The 14945-nt window shown below is 51.0% G+C and overlaps 1 protein-coding gene across 4 annotated transcripts in view; it reads left to right on the forward strand.

Moving 5' to 3' along the window:
* AUTS2 (activator of transcription and developmental regulator AUTS2) overlaps positions 1-5343 on the forward strand; it is a 1113272-nt gene extending 1107929 nt beyond the window's left edge. For all 4 annotated transcript variants that reach the window (XM_057528426.1, XM_057528428.1, XM_057528427.1 and 1 more), the window contains 2 exons: positions 370-592; positions 2932-5343. In XM_057528426.1, coding sequence (XP_057384409.1) covers positions 370-592; positions 2932-4186 — 1478 coding nt within the window. In that variant the 3' untranslated portion in view covers positions 4187-5343. The remainder of the gene's footprint in view (positions 1-369; positions 593-2931) is intronic.
* Positions 5344-14945: the final 9602 nt, after the last annotated feature.

The following is a 14945-nucleotide window of genomic DNA, read 5'->3' on the forward strand; positions in this document are numbered from 1 at the left end:
GAACTGAGCTATTGACCTACGTCACACCATCCAAATACACTCCTCTGCATGCTCGGGAGGTCTGCGTGTGCCAGATAGGCGTGATTAGGTGATCCCCATACCTGTTGGGTCCCTTTCCTTTTTAATCAGCCCCTCCCGTCCCTTTGCCTTTGGTTAAAAAAAAGAAAAAAAGCTGTGAGCTTACTTACCTCTCCAGTGTAGGACAAGTTCCTCTAATGAATCTGTTAATCTCCTTTCCTTTTCCAGCTCCCAATAATATGTATTCATTTTAACTCTGAATGCTGTTAAAAGTTTTTTGGTAAGTACCTTCATTACAGCAGATTATATAATTTCTCTGAAACCTTTTTGTTCTCCACTTCACCATTTCAGCACCCAACTCAGTGTTCGGCCACAAGGATGGCCCCAGTGTGCAGAACTTTAGCAATCCTCACGAGCCCTGGAACCGGCTGCACCGAACGCCTCCGTCGTTCCCGACCCCTCCGCCCTGGCTGAAGCCAGGGGAGCTGGAGCGTAGCGCGTCCGCTGCAGCTCATGACAGAGATAGAGATGTAGATAAACGAGACTCATCCGTTAGTAAAGATGACAAAGAAAGGTACGCAAAGAACCCGCTCTCGAGTCCCAATGGGGGAGCCCGCTCTGGGCCAAGTACTAGCCACCCACCCTCCCCGGCCCAGCCTCGTGCTTCAGCTGTAGCCTCGGCCCCTCACGCAGCCGGGGTGGTGTCCCCGGCCCCCCACGTCTGAGCGCAGCCCCCCGCCCCCCCCCCCCACCCACCTCGGCCCTTCAGTGCATCGTGACCACAGGCCAGCATCACAGTTCTGTATCCAGTACAGAGCAAGCGAATCCTGACTCAAGAGCAGCTCCACACTCAAGGTCCCCGTGAGCATTAGTCTCTCCAGACATAAATCTCTCTCAAAAAGGTAGCGAGATGGAGCCTGGACCAGAAGACACACACAGCATGAATCAACACCATCTTTGCTTTCAAGTTCGTGCAGTCCATTGACTCATCCATAGGTTTTTTGCTCTCTTTCTCTCCCTTTTTTGTTTTCTTTTAGAAAGTCATGTTTCCATTGTCTCATCGTATTTTTCTCAAATTTTGTTCAGACTCAAATCCTGGGCTCACAGTTAACTGATAAAATTTTGCTAACCCAGATTTAGAGAAACCTCACCAAGCAGTTTGGGTTTGGGTTTTGTTTGGCCAGTGGATAATTAATTTTACTAACCATTTTTATCTCCATACGTGGTAACCCATGCCTAAAAAAAGAATTAGCCTTAAAGAGGAAAATGTCTTATAGTTATTTTTTCTGAAGAATGTCATAAGCATTCTTGATAAAGCATACCCCCTTTTTCCCCCTTTGTTTAGGCTATTTTCATTTTAAATGAACTAGCAAGGAATACACAAGATACGCTTGACAGAAAGTACCTAATAACACTTTCCTTTTGGCATTTAAATCTCAAATACAATCCAAATCTTTAGTTTTTCTTTACTGTGTATATTGTGTGTGTGTGTGTGTGTGTATGTGTGTATACATATGTACGTGTTTCCTAGGGATTTAAAAGAATTCAAGTTTGCAGGCTTTAAATGAAGCAGATTAAGTAGACCACCATAGGCCTCATGCCAACTGATTTCTTTCTTATAAAAGAAAAAGACAAATTTTTCCTACAGGACAGCATGGTAAAAATCTCTTAGCCAATGGGAGGACCGTTTATGACACGCAGCTCTGAGCTGTAAACTGCCAGAGTGAGGTGCGTCTGGAGCGGCCAGCCCCTAGACCAGGAGCTCTCTGGACGGTCTTTCAGTGAAGAGAAGGCAGGATATGGCAGCAAACCTTTCCCCGCTTTTCTTGATGCAGTCAAAATGGCCTTTTAGATGAAAAGTCAGGAAACTTAATAAAGTACACTCATCTTTATTCTTACCTTTTAAAGACGCTCTTCTTCTTAGCCTTTACACGTTGGCTAGAAACAAAACTGGTACGGGAAACCTCCTTAATTCCTCCCCCGGGGCCCCCTTGCCTTCTGAGCCACCGAGGCTTCCTGCTTCCCTCCTCACCTTTGCCAGGTCTGTCTCGGGTGGTCTCTAGCAAACACACACCGGATTCCTGGTCCGGCCTCTTCACATTTTACCGTATTGTCCTCTGTTGCTTTGCATTTTGTGCCCCGTACTCTTAAGTCCCCACCCAAGACAGGCCTCTCAGATTCTCTCTCCTTCCACATTTCTATTCACAGATGGAACTTGTTCCCAACCTGCCCCTTGAGGTTTTGTGTCTCTGGACCCACTTTTCCTTCTGGCTTTCCTCTATCTTCTCAACAGATTATGGCTTTCTTCTTCTTCCTAATGCAGAGGTGCTTTTTGCACCCCCAAAATCCAGAAACTGTGGTTTTCCTTTTAACCCTGTCGGTGCTGCCGCTTGGAGGCTGCCCTGTATCTGCCCCCTTTTCTCTGAAACCAGCCCTTCGTCCTGACCTCGGGACAGAGATGTTCCCATAATCTCCCCATTACTCTCCTCCCACTGGCTCTGAATTGCAACATTGGAAGGAAAGTTTGGGGCTCTTAAAACTTGATTCTTGACACTAAAAGATCCTGAGACTCTAGGCAGACGGTCTGTGTGGTCCCGTCACTGACGCACTGACCACACTGGTCGGTTCAGGTTTCTGAAAGCTCTTCCTCCCTGGCCTGGATTCAGGCCCGTGCCTCTTACACCGCCCCCCTCAGACAGTCCCACCCCTGTCATCCCTAGCACTTCTCCCCCTCGAGCTTCCTCTAGGCCAGTCAGGTCAGGGTGGCTGGTCACCCTGCCCACGAAGGGCACATGCGGCTGCCCGGGGAACCGTGGGGGCCAGAGCCCAGCGCGGCCCCTTCCCGCCATCTCACTGGCGGCCCCTGGCCGGCCGGCAGCCCGTCTCATTTGCCTCCTGGTGTCTTCTCCTCAGGGAAAGCGTCGAGAAGAGACACTCCAGCCACCCTTCACCAGCACCCGTCCTCCCGGGGAGCACCCTGGGGCACGGCCGCAGCTCCACCGAACAGATCAGGGGTCATTTGAGCACCGAGGCTCGTGAGAAGGACAAATCCAAAGACAGGGAGAGAGAGCACGCGGAATCCCGCAAGGACCTGGGCACCGACGAGCACAAGGCGAAGGAGGGCCCCCTGCCCGAGAAGGACGGCCACGGCCATGGCCACGAGGGCCGCGGCGCGGGCGAGGAAGCCAAGCAGCTGGCCCGGGTGCCGTCGCCCTACGCGCGGGTGCCCGCCAGCGACAGCGCCAGGCCGGGTAGCGCTGCCAGCCGCGAGGCCGAGCCGCGCAAGGGCGAGCCGGCCTACGAGAACCCCAAGAAGAGCGCCGAGGTCAAGGTGAAGGAGGAGCGCAAGGAAGACCACGACCTGCCCGCCGAGGCCCCGCAGACCCACCGGTCCTCGGAGCCACCGCCGCCGCCGCCCAGCTCCTCGGCCAGCGTGCACCCGGGGCCCTTGGCCTCCATGCCCATGACCGTGGGGGTGACGGGCATCCACCCCATGAACAGCATCAGCAGCCTGGACAGGACTCGCATGATGACGCCTTTCATGGGCATCAGCCCCATCCCGGGCGGAGAGCGCTTCCCGTATCCTCCTTTCCACTGGGACCCCATCCGGGACCCGTTGAGGGATCCCTACCGGGAACTTGACATTCACCGGAGAGACCCGCTGGGCAGGGACTTCCTGCTAAGGAGCGACCCCCTGCACCGCCTCTCGGCCCCCCGGCTGTACGAAGCCGACCGCTCCTTCAGGGACCGGGAGCCCCACGACTACCACCACCACCACCACCACCACCCGCTGTCGGTGGACGCGCGGCGGGAGCACGAGCGCGGGGCGCACCTGGACGAGCGGGAGCGCCTGCACATGCTGCGCGAGGACTTCGAGCACCCGCGGCTCCACCCCGTGCACCCCGCCTCCCTGGACGGACACCTGCCCCACCCCGGCCTCATCGCGCCCGGCCTGCCCAGCATGCACTACCCGCGCATCAGCCCCACCGCGGGCCACCAGAACGGACTGCTCAACAAGACGCCCCCGACGGCGGCGCTCAGCGCGCCTCCCCCGCTCATCTCCACGCTGGGGGGCCGCCCCGTGTCCCCCCGGAGGACTACCCCTCTGTCCGCGGAGATCCGGGAGCGGCCGCCCTCCCACACGCTGAAGGACATCGAAGCCCGGTAAGGAGAGGACAGGACGGGATGCGAAGAGGAGGAAGAGAGCCCGCGGCCGCAGGCGCCAGACTCGAGAGAGCGCGCGGAGAGAAGTCCTGCGTCTCGACCGACGCAGACGGGGCGGGGGGAGCCCCCAGCACTTCCCCTTGTAAAAAATGTATAGACTCAGTGCAGATTTTGAAATGTTTTTGTATATTCTATGTTGAAATTTTTCAGATCTTTTAGCCGATTCGTATGTTCTCATGTCTCCCCACTCTTTTGGTTTCTCGTATAAAACTTTTTGATTCGAACCAAAACAGTGAAGATGACAACACCCACCAACGTGGTGATGATGGGGGGGGGGCGGGCGGGGGGAGGAGACAAGAGTCCACACAATGCGTCGTGCAGAGGTCTTTCAGATGAGAAGGGAAGGCTGTGTACATAGTTATGTAAAAAACAAAGATTGCTTCATGAGCTAATGGTTCATATATGCAAAGGGTAAGATGAAAGCTTTACTTTGTACAGGTGTAAATAGATAAAGATTAAGTAACAATACATTAATACTTCTTAAAACGTGCTATTTGCAGACTTAATATCAGTGAGCACAGTCACCTTCGGCTGTGTTCCTGTGTATTGTTCTAGACAGCTAAACCCTTCAACTATGCAATGAATGTCAGGGCTTTTCACAAAAGCCCGCCTAACTCAAAGGAGCCTTTTCAAGTCCATTTACAACATACTTAAGGTCATATTTTCCCTGAACAAGCGCTTACGTGATATGACTCTGTTTTCCTTGCTTGTTATTTCAAATGGAGAAACACCCGATTTTGCAAATTGGACCCCAGGCTGAAACTTTGTGTCTGAAGTTGCTGCTTGTGGGCCTTTGGGGGAAGTGGGGAGTGCAGCCCCAGAAAGGTAACCGAGGCCGTGAACAACCAGTGCCAGGGAGGATGGGAGTTGTCAGATGCCAAAATCAGGGGACACAAACAGGCCGCCAGCATCTCGTCACCATCAGTTAACGTGATTTCACACACCCCTCATGTGGGAACCATGCGTTTTTTTAGTGTGTCCTGTTTCTTATCTGTACACACCTCCTCGTTCTGTAATGAGATTCAGTTACAGCCAAACAGATCCTGAAAGAAAGCTTCGAGTTTTCTCAGATGATGGATATGTTTTCACTGTATTCAATAACTGATGAAGTTAAGGTGCCTATTTCCTAGCGTGGCTCGCCGTGTTCCCGTCGGTAATCAAGTCCGGGAGTAGCTGAAACAGGTCAACCTTGTGGGGCCGGGGAGCATTCCAGAGGGTGAAAGGTGGCGGAGAGACGGTCTTGTGTGTGCGTGTGTTTTTGAGTTTGCATCAATCTGTCTCTTCATGATACTTTTATAATACATTCAGCCTCTTGTCTACATATTTGGAGAGAATATGACTTTACTAGCAAAGAAATACAATATATCTTGTCTACTGGACTGTAAAATATATGTATGAAATAAAATTAGTTCCATTTGGTCTTCTAGTATATTAAAGTGCTATCTGACGTTGTTATCCTGTTTTTGCAAAAAAAAAAAAGTTAACTACAGACCATTGTTTCTAATAAGCAGAGAGATCTATTTTAGTAGTCAACTGAAGGTTTAGTTGTGAGCTTCAGATTTTGTGAATTCCAGATGTTGTGCAGTGTTTTTTTTTTTTTTTTTAAGACAACAACTAAAAAGGAAAAAAAAAAAATCCAAGGAATATGTACACTGGAACCGTAGTGGTAGCTTTCAGTATTGTAAAGAGATCGTTCTATACAGACCTTTTTGCTGTTCCTCCTTGTATGTAATAAAGTCCTTTCTAGATCCTATGTGAAAAGAAACGTGAAGCGACTCAGTCTCCAGCATGTTCTCATCGGCGGAGCCTTCTTGTGTTATGTAAACTGTGCCATGTTATTAAAAAATGTGAACTAAGCTTCCAGCTGCTTGTTTGTGTGGGACGGCCATCCTTACCACAGGGAAGAAGCCATACTTGCAAGACAGACAGGGCTCTGGAAGAGAAACACCTTGAACCCTTGAGTGAGGACGGAAAGCTGACTGCCCTCCCTGACCCACGTAGACACTGCCAGTTAGTTTCTGTAAACGTTTGCCCTCCACCCAATCAGGATTTTTTTTTTTTTTTTTTTTTTTTTTTTTGGTATGTTCTAAGCAAAGTCCCGTTAAGTCCTGGGAAGGTACTTTTTTAGATTTCGTAGGTGATACATGTGCGGGCCGATGTAGCCAGCACCCTTTGTGTCTCAGACCTCCTTCAAAACTCAGCATGTGCTCTGTCTGCGTTGATGACAGATCTGATCGAGGGCCTTTGCCAACAGCTGGTGCTTGCCTGTTCTTGCCATTACAACCTGTGGACTCGGTCTGTTGTATGTGACTTCAGACTTTCCAGGTATATCGTTCCTGTCTCTTTCCTGTGTCTCACTGAATTCCATGGCATAACCCTCATCAGCTTACAGACGTCTCCCTCCTCCTCTAAAATTTGTTTTTTTTCAAGATGTAAAAATTGTTAGATTTTCTGGTGTCAACACGACGCCATTGTTGTTTGGACGGGTGTTTGAATCCTAACTGGACAAAACAAAAGCAGTCCAGCTTAGCAGGATGCGGGTGGCTGCTGTCGGAGAAGATGGAATGGAAGTGAACAGAAACCAGGGGCTTGGTGTCTGTGCCTGCAGCTCTGCGGGGGCGGTTGGGACCGGGGACTCTGGAAGGCTCCCGGCTGGGGGTACTGGGCTCACGGGCTTGGAAATCTGATGCTGGGCTTAAATAAAGGCCCACTTCACTCAGCCCTGCTTTTATGCTGACACCTGGCTCCCAGACTAGAGAAAATAACTTGAAGAAAAACTAGTAGGTTGGAAAACGTGATAAACACTGTGTTTTTCCAAATCAGGCAATTCTCGGGACCTTCCCAACACTCACCATCAGCGGGCCTCGCCTTGCTCTTTCTGGCAGACTGCCCAGCTTGCTTTCTCCTGCACACCTATTTCCAGGCCGCCATCTGCAATGTGAGACCGGAAGTTACTGTCAAATCAGTCACGGTATTTAATCCCCGGGGCTTTATTCCTCTCAACCTTTGCATATTTTCCCTCTAATTACGTTCTGCTCCCCGGCATTGATGGGTACCAGCACCAATTTGATTTCCTGCTAACCTATAGATGCTCTAATTATCTCCACAATCTTTGACTGACAATGATCTTGTTACCTTCTAATGGTACATGACAAGTAAAAGAGCGAATATAATGATGCAATAATTACCATTTCGGATGGATATTCACAACAGCCTTGACTGTTGATCCTTTTTTCTGCCTCAATCAAAGTGGATGAGAGGAAATAAGATATGATTGTCCATGTACATACCTACATAGCATAAAAAGACGCTGCCTTTAGCTGTGCAGCTGTGGGTGCCCAAGGTCTGTGTGTGTATCCGTCCTGAGGAGCAAACTTGGCCTCGGTGCTATTAAATCAGTTGAAGGAAAGATGACAAAGTGACATGGGCTTTTTCACATATTATTTTTAAAACTTTGCCATCTTTTTTTTTTTTTTCCCCTATGAGTTTCTGAACAATTTCTTAGACGTGGGAAGTTTCCTTTCAAGAGAATAGGGTTATTTATCAGATAGAAAATAATATCATCAAAGACATTTCCACACGATGAAATTGCTGGTCTCCTTGAGCACAATCAGAAGTACAAAGCTAGTTTGTAGTATCTCACACCAGAACTGCCCGAAGCCTCCGCTGGGGAGCTTAGACCAGCAGGCAGGGGGCCTGCGGCCACCCCTGTGCCTTCCGTTCTCAGTGACCTTGAGAAAAACACAGAGCTTCTCTCGAACTGTTTCTTAATGTGTAAGATGAGAACATCTGAATATAACAAGACCTAAAACTGGGCAGGTTTTAAGCCCATCAGCATGGATACAGTTTCATGTGCACAGTCCCAGAGCCCACGGAAGCTGTATAGAGAACAGCCCACACAAAAGACAAAGTAACTTTTCCTTTTTACCAACTCAGTGCCAGTGTCACAAGGATTCTTTTTTTTTTTTTAATAAATTTATTTTATTTATTTATTTTTGGCTGTGTTGGGTCTTCGTTGCTGTGCGTGGGCTTTCTCTAGTTGCAGCGAGAGGGGGCTACTCTTCGTTGCGGTGCGTGGGCTTCTCATTGCGGTGGCTTCTCTTGTTGCGGAGCAGGGGCTCTAGGTGCATGGGCTTCAGTAGTTGTGGCATGCAGGCTCAGTAGTTGCGGCACGCAGGCTCAGTAGTTGTGGGTCGGGGGCTCTAGAGCGCAGGCTCAGTAGTTGTGGCGCACGGGCTTAATTGCTCCGCAGGATGTGGGATCTTCCCGGACCAGGGCTTGAACCCGTGTCCGCTGCATTGGCAGGCGGATTCTTAACCACTGCGCCACCAGGGAAGCCTGTCATGAGGATTCTTTGCCAAAGATTTGCAGACGTGGTTCCAGGGTTTCTAATGCACAGGCCTGTGTGTTTCTCACCTGGTGGGGGGAAGGAGAAACTAGGGCAGGGTCTGGGGGGAGCATCTGGGGTACTGGCACAAAATGTTTACTGACCCCCTGATGCAGGCGACCTGGAGTTTAGCCTCTGAGCCGGTGTTTGGAGACTCAACATGGCCCGGAAGAGCAACGGACCAGAAGCCTTCAAGGCCCGTGTCCTCAGCAGGTCCCAAGCAAACGGGCCTCAGTTTCCTCAGCTGTCACTTGAATGTGTTGGTTGATGTTTAAGGCTTCTTCAAGCTCTATTTGGACTCTGTATCTCTCTTGGGACTCAGGTTACTTTTTAAAGCCTTGTTTACTTTTTCACACCAGTTCCCCTTGTTTCTTGGCGTTCATCTACAGGATCTCTTCCCAAAGGCCCTGCTGTCAGAAGCTGAGCCACTGACTGAGGTCAGACTCAAAGCCATCTCCATGCAGCCTCCCCTGAGGGCCTGTTTGCTGCTTCTTCCCCCTCTTTGGACCCTCCTAGGGTTGAGCTTGCTCTCCGAGCTCCCCTCCCCCTCCCTCCACTCAGCCCTTCCCCTTCTGGGTTCCACGGCACCCATCTTCTCTACTGCAGGATGGTCAGCTCCCCAGGACGTGCGCCCCAAACAAGGCCTGCACTAGGTGGGTGAGGCCACTCCTGGGCTGGTTCCCTGAACTGCAAGACTGCACAGAACCTTGGCTCGCAAACCTTCTTGACTGTAACCCACATCCATCGTGATTATGCAGGGCATGCGCACACGCCTGACACAGGTTTGATGAAGCAATACCCCTGTTGTGTGCAGTGAACTCTGTTTTTTATTCTGTCCTCTTTGTATTCATTCTTTTAAATGCTGGTCGCATCCACTAGTTCATCTCATGCCTTTGGAATCGTGGGCCTCAACCCCTAGCTTGAAACTAGTATCATGGAAGAAATCCTCCAGACTCTAAAGGAGGGTGAGAGTCACCTGGGCGGAGGGTCAAGGCTGTCTTCTGCTCTTGTCCTGCAACTGCTACCCTCTCCTCTTGCCTGACTCTCCCTAAACCCCTCTCCATGCTGACAGTTCTGCTCACATCTCTCCCAGGTTCCAAACCGTCCCTTACTTAAAGAGGACACCAGAGTGGAGCCTGGATTCTCGTCCAGCCTGCGAAGTCCTGCCTCTCTAGTGCCTGGGAACCTGTCAGCGTCATCTCCGCAGGTCTTTCCCAGCACACACTGGCCACTCACACCTCTGTGTTTCTGTTCCCTTTGCTGTCTCTTCTCCATCTGGCAAACTGAGGTTCACTTCAAAGGCCTTCACCTCCAGGAAGCCTCCCCTGACTGCCCCTTGTTCCCCATCATAGTTCACTGCTTAGACTAGTGGCTCTCAAAGTGTGGTCCCCGGACCAGCATCAGCACCAGGGAACTTGTTAGAAATACAGATTCTCAGACCTCCACCTCTAACCTCGTGAATCCGCAACAGAGTGGGGCCCAGGGATCTGTGTTTTCACAAGCCCTCCAGGTGATTCTCACGCACAATCAAGTTTGAGAACTACTGCCTCAGACTGTGTAAAAAGGTCAAGGTGAAGTTCTGGTCAAAAGCCGCAAAAAGAATCACTGGGCGACAGAAAATGATTCTGGAGGAGAAGCTCTGTTCTCTTTGACTTTTCAGCCTGATCCACGATCCTGCTGGATCATAAAGAGACTGTAACCTTGTTGGAGCCAGAAAGACATTTTCTGCTTCCAGGTCTATCCTGATTCTCACTAGTTCTCATCTTGAACTCATGCATCACTAACAGTATGAAATGGCAAAGAGGTCAGCCCCTCCTTAGCAGTAATGACAGTAGCCAGTGTTAACTGAGTGCTTTTTGCATGCACTGTTGTGCTTCCCACATGGACTGTCTCCCTTAATGTTTTCAACAGCCTTACAAGGTGTAACCCCGATTGGACAGTGAGAACAATGAAGCCCAGAGAGATGAGGTAACATTCCTGTGTTCAAGCGCATAACCTAGATACACACCCAGGTGGTCCCGCTCCAGAGCCTGCACCATAGCCTCGGCCCCATGTTACCACCGAGAAAAGGCTGGCTGAGTTAGTCCATCCCATAAACAGCAATGGCAAGGACGCTGTTTACCCACTTAACCCTCACTTGTAGTTGACACCAGGTATATATTCCAGAGGCTGTGAACTGGTGCAAGGAAAGGAAAGGAAAGGAAAGGAAAAAGGAAAGGAAAGGGAGAAAGAAACAAGAGTATCGTGAATGGCTCATTGATGAGAATATGCTATGAATCAAGGATTATGATTAATCCAAGTCTGTACATCTAAGGTTTTTTTTTAATTTAGTGGCTTGTGTGGTCCAAAGCAGCCCACAAGATGTCATATTTGGTCCAGGATGATCTTAGTATACAGAAATTTTATATAGACAAACCAGAGTTTCCTTACACGGTGGGCAGACATCAATGGGCCGTTTGTGACCGTGGATGCGTACACGTGTTCAATCGCGTTCTTGAAAACAAAGTATTCTCGCATCTAATTATTAAAGTAGAACTAAAGTTCAGGGCAATAAATGGACAGTCCTTGGAAGTAATAAACCAGCATTCCTCTGTAATTTGGAATTTTCATCCATTCAGATGGATCTTCACCCCAGTGGGTCTGTAATAATGCAACTAAGATGTCAACTGCTGTGGTTCACACACCCCTCACAGCAGTGAAATTTCCTGGATCCATTAGTGGGTGTGGAGTCAATGGACATTCATCTATGTGACGAACGTGGAGGGCGTCCTGTTGGCCAGGCTCGTGCTAGGTGCTGGGGTTACTGCAGGCGCCAAGAGGACAAGGCTCGCCCCCACACCCCCACCCCGCCGGTGGGCTTACATCCAGGGGCGACAATCACAGACAGGGATAAAAGCTGTGAAAAGTGAAGAGGGTGGCGTGAGAGCCTCTGAGAGAGGCTGATGGTCAGGAAGGCATTTTCAGGGATGTTGCTGAGCTAATGGAATGCAGCCCTCTGTTTCAGCCGGGTGTGGCTGCAGCCCAGTTCTCCTTTGCTCCTGCGTTTCCCCAAACTCCCTTCAGCTCTGGGAGTCCTCTACCCCTGACAGTCCTGAGCTGGTGGGAGATGTGTCCCTGTTTGCCTCCCCTGCAGTCCTGCTAAGGGCCAGGTGGTGGCGCCTCTGAGTCCCCTCTGCATGGTGCCTGAGGGCAGAGGCGCCAACAGGGATGCAATGGATTGGAGCCGCGTCAGTCCCTGCCTCTCCAGGGTCCTCAGTTTCCTCACCTCAAAAATGGGAAGAAAGCCAGAGACTGGACTTTACCAGCGAATTTCTGATCTCCCTATTGGTTCCAACAGACTAGGTTGATGAGTCTGGGTAGGATTTTATTTGCTAATGTTTGAGAAAGAAAAGAAATGCCAAGATAAAAACAGGAAAGTGCAAGTGATGCTTGACAGATGGCCAGAAAGGAGTTGTTACAGGAAGGAGCACCAAAAGCCAGATTCAGAAAGGCCTTTGGGGACCTGGTACCAAGGGTCTTGCCCATGAGGGTAGATTCTGCTAATAAAGGAGACTCCCAGGGACTCCATGGCCAGACCCGAATGCCCCTCGCCTTTTTTGAGCTTTTCTCTCCAGCTCCAGCCCCACTTACACATCCTGGAACTCGAGACGGCGCAGCATCTACACCCCGCAGCCTCCATTCACTCTCCAGAGAGCAGGGGAGGTTCCCACCCTGCCTTCCCGACGTGGGGGGCATCTACAGGGCCCCTTCTGCAGGCTTCCATCGCCAGGGGGCGCCCACGTGTTTGTCCCGTCTCCCAGCCCCTCGCCTACACCTGCAGGGGGCAGAAGGCAGCCCCCAGCTCTGCACCCCCAAGTCTCCCACTCGGCCGCGTGACCACCCTCTGCCTCGGACCTCAGCGCTAATTCCACCTGCCTCCGTGGCGGTCTCATCCTTCTGGCCCTCAGTATCTCCTCGGGTCCACTCCACTCCCTTCCCCCCTGGCCTTCTGGCCAGTTGTTAGCACAACCCCCCTTCTCCATCTCGCTTCTTCGGATTCTCGCTTCACCGTCCTGCTCCCCCCCGGGACCCTCCCCCTCGCCGCGCTCTAAAACGGGGAGCGTTTTCTCTCCAGCATCCTCCTCGTTACGGCCTCGCTGGTCTCAGATCCCCCTCCTGGGTGCAATCGCCTGCCCACCACCCCTCACTCAGGCCATGAAGATGTCCCCCTGCTCGCTGCCAGCCTCTCCAACAACGCCGCGACTGTGATTCTCACGCCCATGGTCACACCCGGGCTCCGGCGCCAGCACCAACTCAGCTTCTCCCCGGTCTCATTTCAGATGCTGTACCCCTGACTCCACGTCTTGCTGTTGGCTTCCCCCGGACCCGCCCCCCGCAGTCCTTGGCTGCAGCCTCTGCACACTGCCCCTCCCCCCTTAACACCGTCCCCGTTTCTCACCTCCCCCTCCCCCGTCGGTGAACGGCCATCATCGCCGCCGCCTACACCCCAGCGTCCCTGCTCGCTACTGCTTCGTGGAGCAACACACCACACGGGCTAAACGCCAGCCTTGCTTAGATACGGCACTGGCCTCCCCAGCCCGGGCCACCGTGGCCAAATGCGCGGAGACAGAATCACAGAATTGTGCTGCCGGCTCGGTATCTTCAAACGGGCCCCTAACACTCCCTGGAAGTCATGTTTTCCCTCCTCTCCCCGGCGGCTGTCATGCCTGGTAGGTCAGGGTTAAGGTGTCCAGGACGGATTCTCTTCAGGCTGATGTTCCAGAAAAGGATTCAGCCTCCTGTGAAAGCAGCTGGGGGCCCGGCGCTGAAAGCGGCCGTCCTGGAAGCAGCCAGGCATGGACCGCAGCCCCCATCTTCCCCGGTCATAAACTCTCAGCTCGCAGAGGAGGGCTGAAGCCACAGCTGCCTGCTGCACCCCACGGCCCTTACAGCCTGGCCCGTGCCGATTCCGGGGGAGGAGCCAGGGCCCGGCCAGGGGCAATTTAAAAGCCCCATGGCCAAGGTCAGGGTCTCTCTGCTGGAGTCCGACCCTGTCTGTGTCATCACTAGACTCGGCAAGAGGGGCCTTTTACCTGCACACACACACACACACACACACACACACACACACACACACACACACACACACACACACACACACACACACGGCAGCCAGGCCCCTCAACATCCTCTCTTATGACTCACACCATCCGGGCCCCAGGGACCCGCTTCTCCACATCGCCTCCCTGCGTCCTCAAGACAAGACGGGGCTTCCCTGGTGGCGCAGTGGTTGAGAATCTGCCTGCTAATGCAGGGGACACGGGTTCGAGCCCTGGTCTGGGAAGATCCCACATGCCACGGAGCAGCTGGGCCCGTGAGCCACAATTGCTGAGCCTGCGCGTCTGGAGCCTGTGCCCCGCAACGGGAGGGGCCGCGATGGAGAAAGGCCCGCGCACCGCGATGAAGAGCGGTCCCCGCACCGCGATGAAGAGTGGCCCCCGCTTGCCGCAACTGGAGAAAGCCCTCGCACGAACCGAAGACCCAATACAGACAAAAATAAATAAATAAATAAATTAAAAAGAAAATCCTTAAAAAAAAAAAAAAAAAAAAGACAAGACGTGCTGCTTCCAGTGCCATAAGGTGTGGAGCTTATGAGCATGGGCGACAGATCCCACCTCAGAGGGTGGGGAGGACTTGAGTAGTGGGGACACTTGGAGAAAAGAAAAAAGCTATTTCATGAACCCTTCAAAGCCTTCCTCTCAGTTACCGGCGGTGCGACAGATTCTCGCATAAGGCGGTACTGCTTCCCAGTGTCAGTTTCCCATTTCTCACTTTTCTCACTATTCTTATTCGTGGTCCTCGATGTGCTCATGGATTACTGAGGTATTCACAGCGTTTTGCATGTGGCGGGAGAGGAGCCCTTTGCAATAATAAACCGTTATCATCACTCTTAAATTTCTATATACGTTAAGACCAGATGTAACAGGGATGAATCATAATTCCGATTCTTTACACTGACAACAAACACTGGAATTGCTAATCAGAGTATTTTTTTAATAAAATATCTAACATTTCAAAATAACATTATTGACTCAAACAGCATCATTCCAATAATTTTAGATAAAACTTTGATATTCATTCATTATAATTTATATTTTGACTCAATTTCAAGAGAATTTTGAATATTTAAAAGTAATTGAAAACATACAAAATAAAATTTAATGTTTAAATATTTTCTTTACTTTCTTGATGGAAACATTCAAATTGTGTACATTTTGAATAAAATTGCCTTTTATATTTTAATCCTTTGGACCAGGGGTCAGCATGTTTTTCTGTA

The sequence above is a fragment of the Balaenoptera acutorostrata genome, chromosome 15, assembly GCF_949987535.1.
Source record: "Balaenoptera acutorostrata chromosome 15, mBalAcu1.1, whole genome shotgun sequence".
Classification (NCBI taxonomy): Eukaryota; Metazoa; Chordata; class Mammalia; order Artiodactyla; family Balaenopteridae; genus Balaenoptera; species Balaenoptera acutorostrata.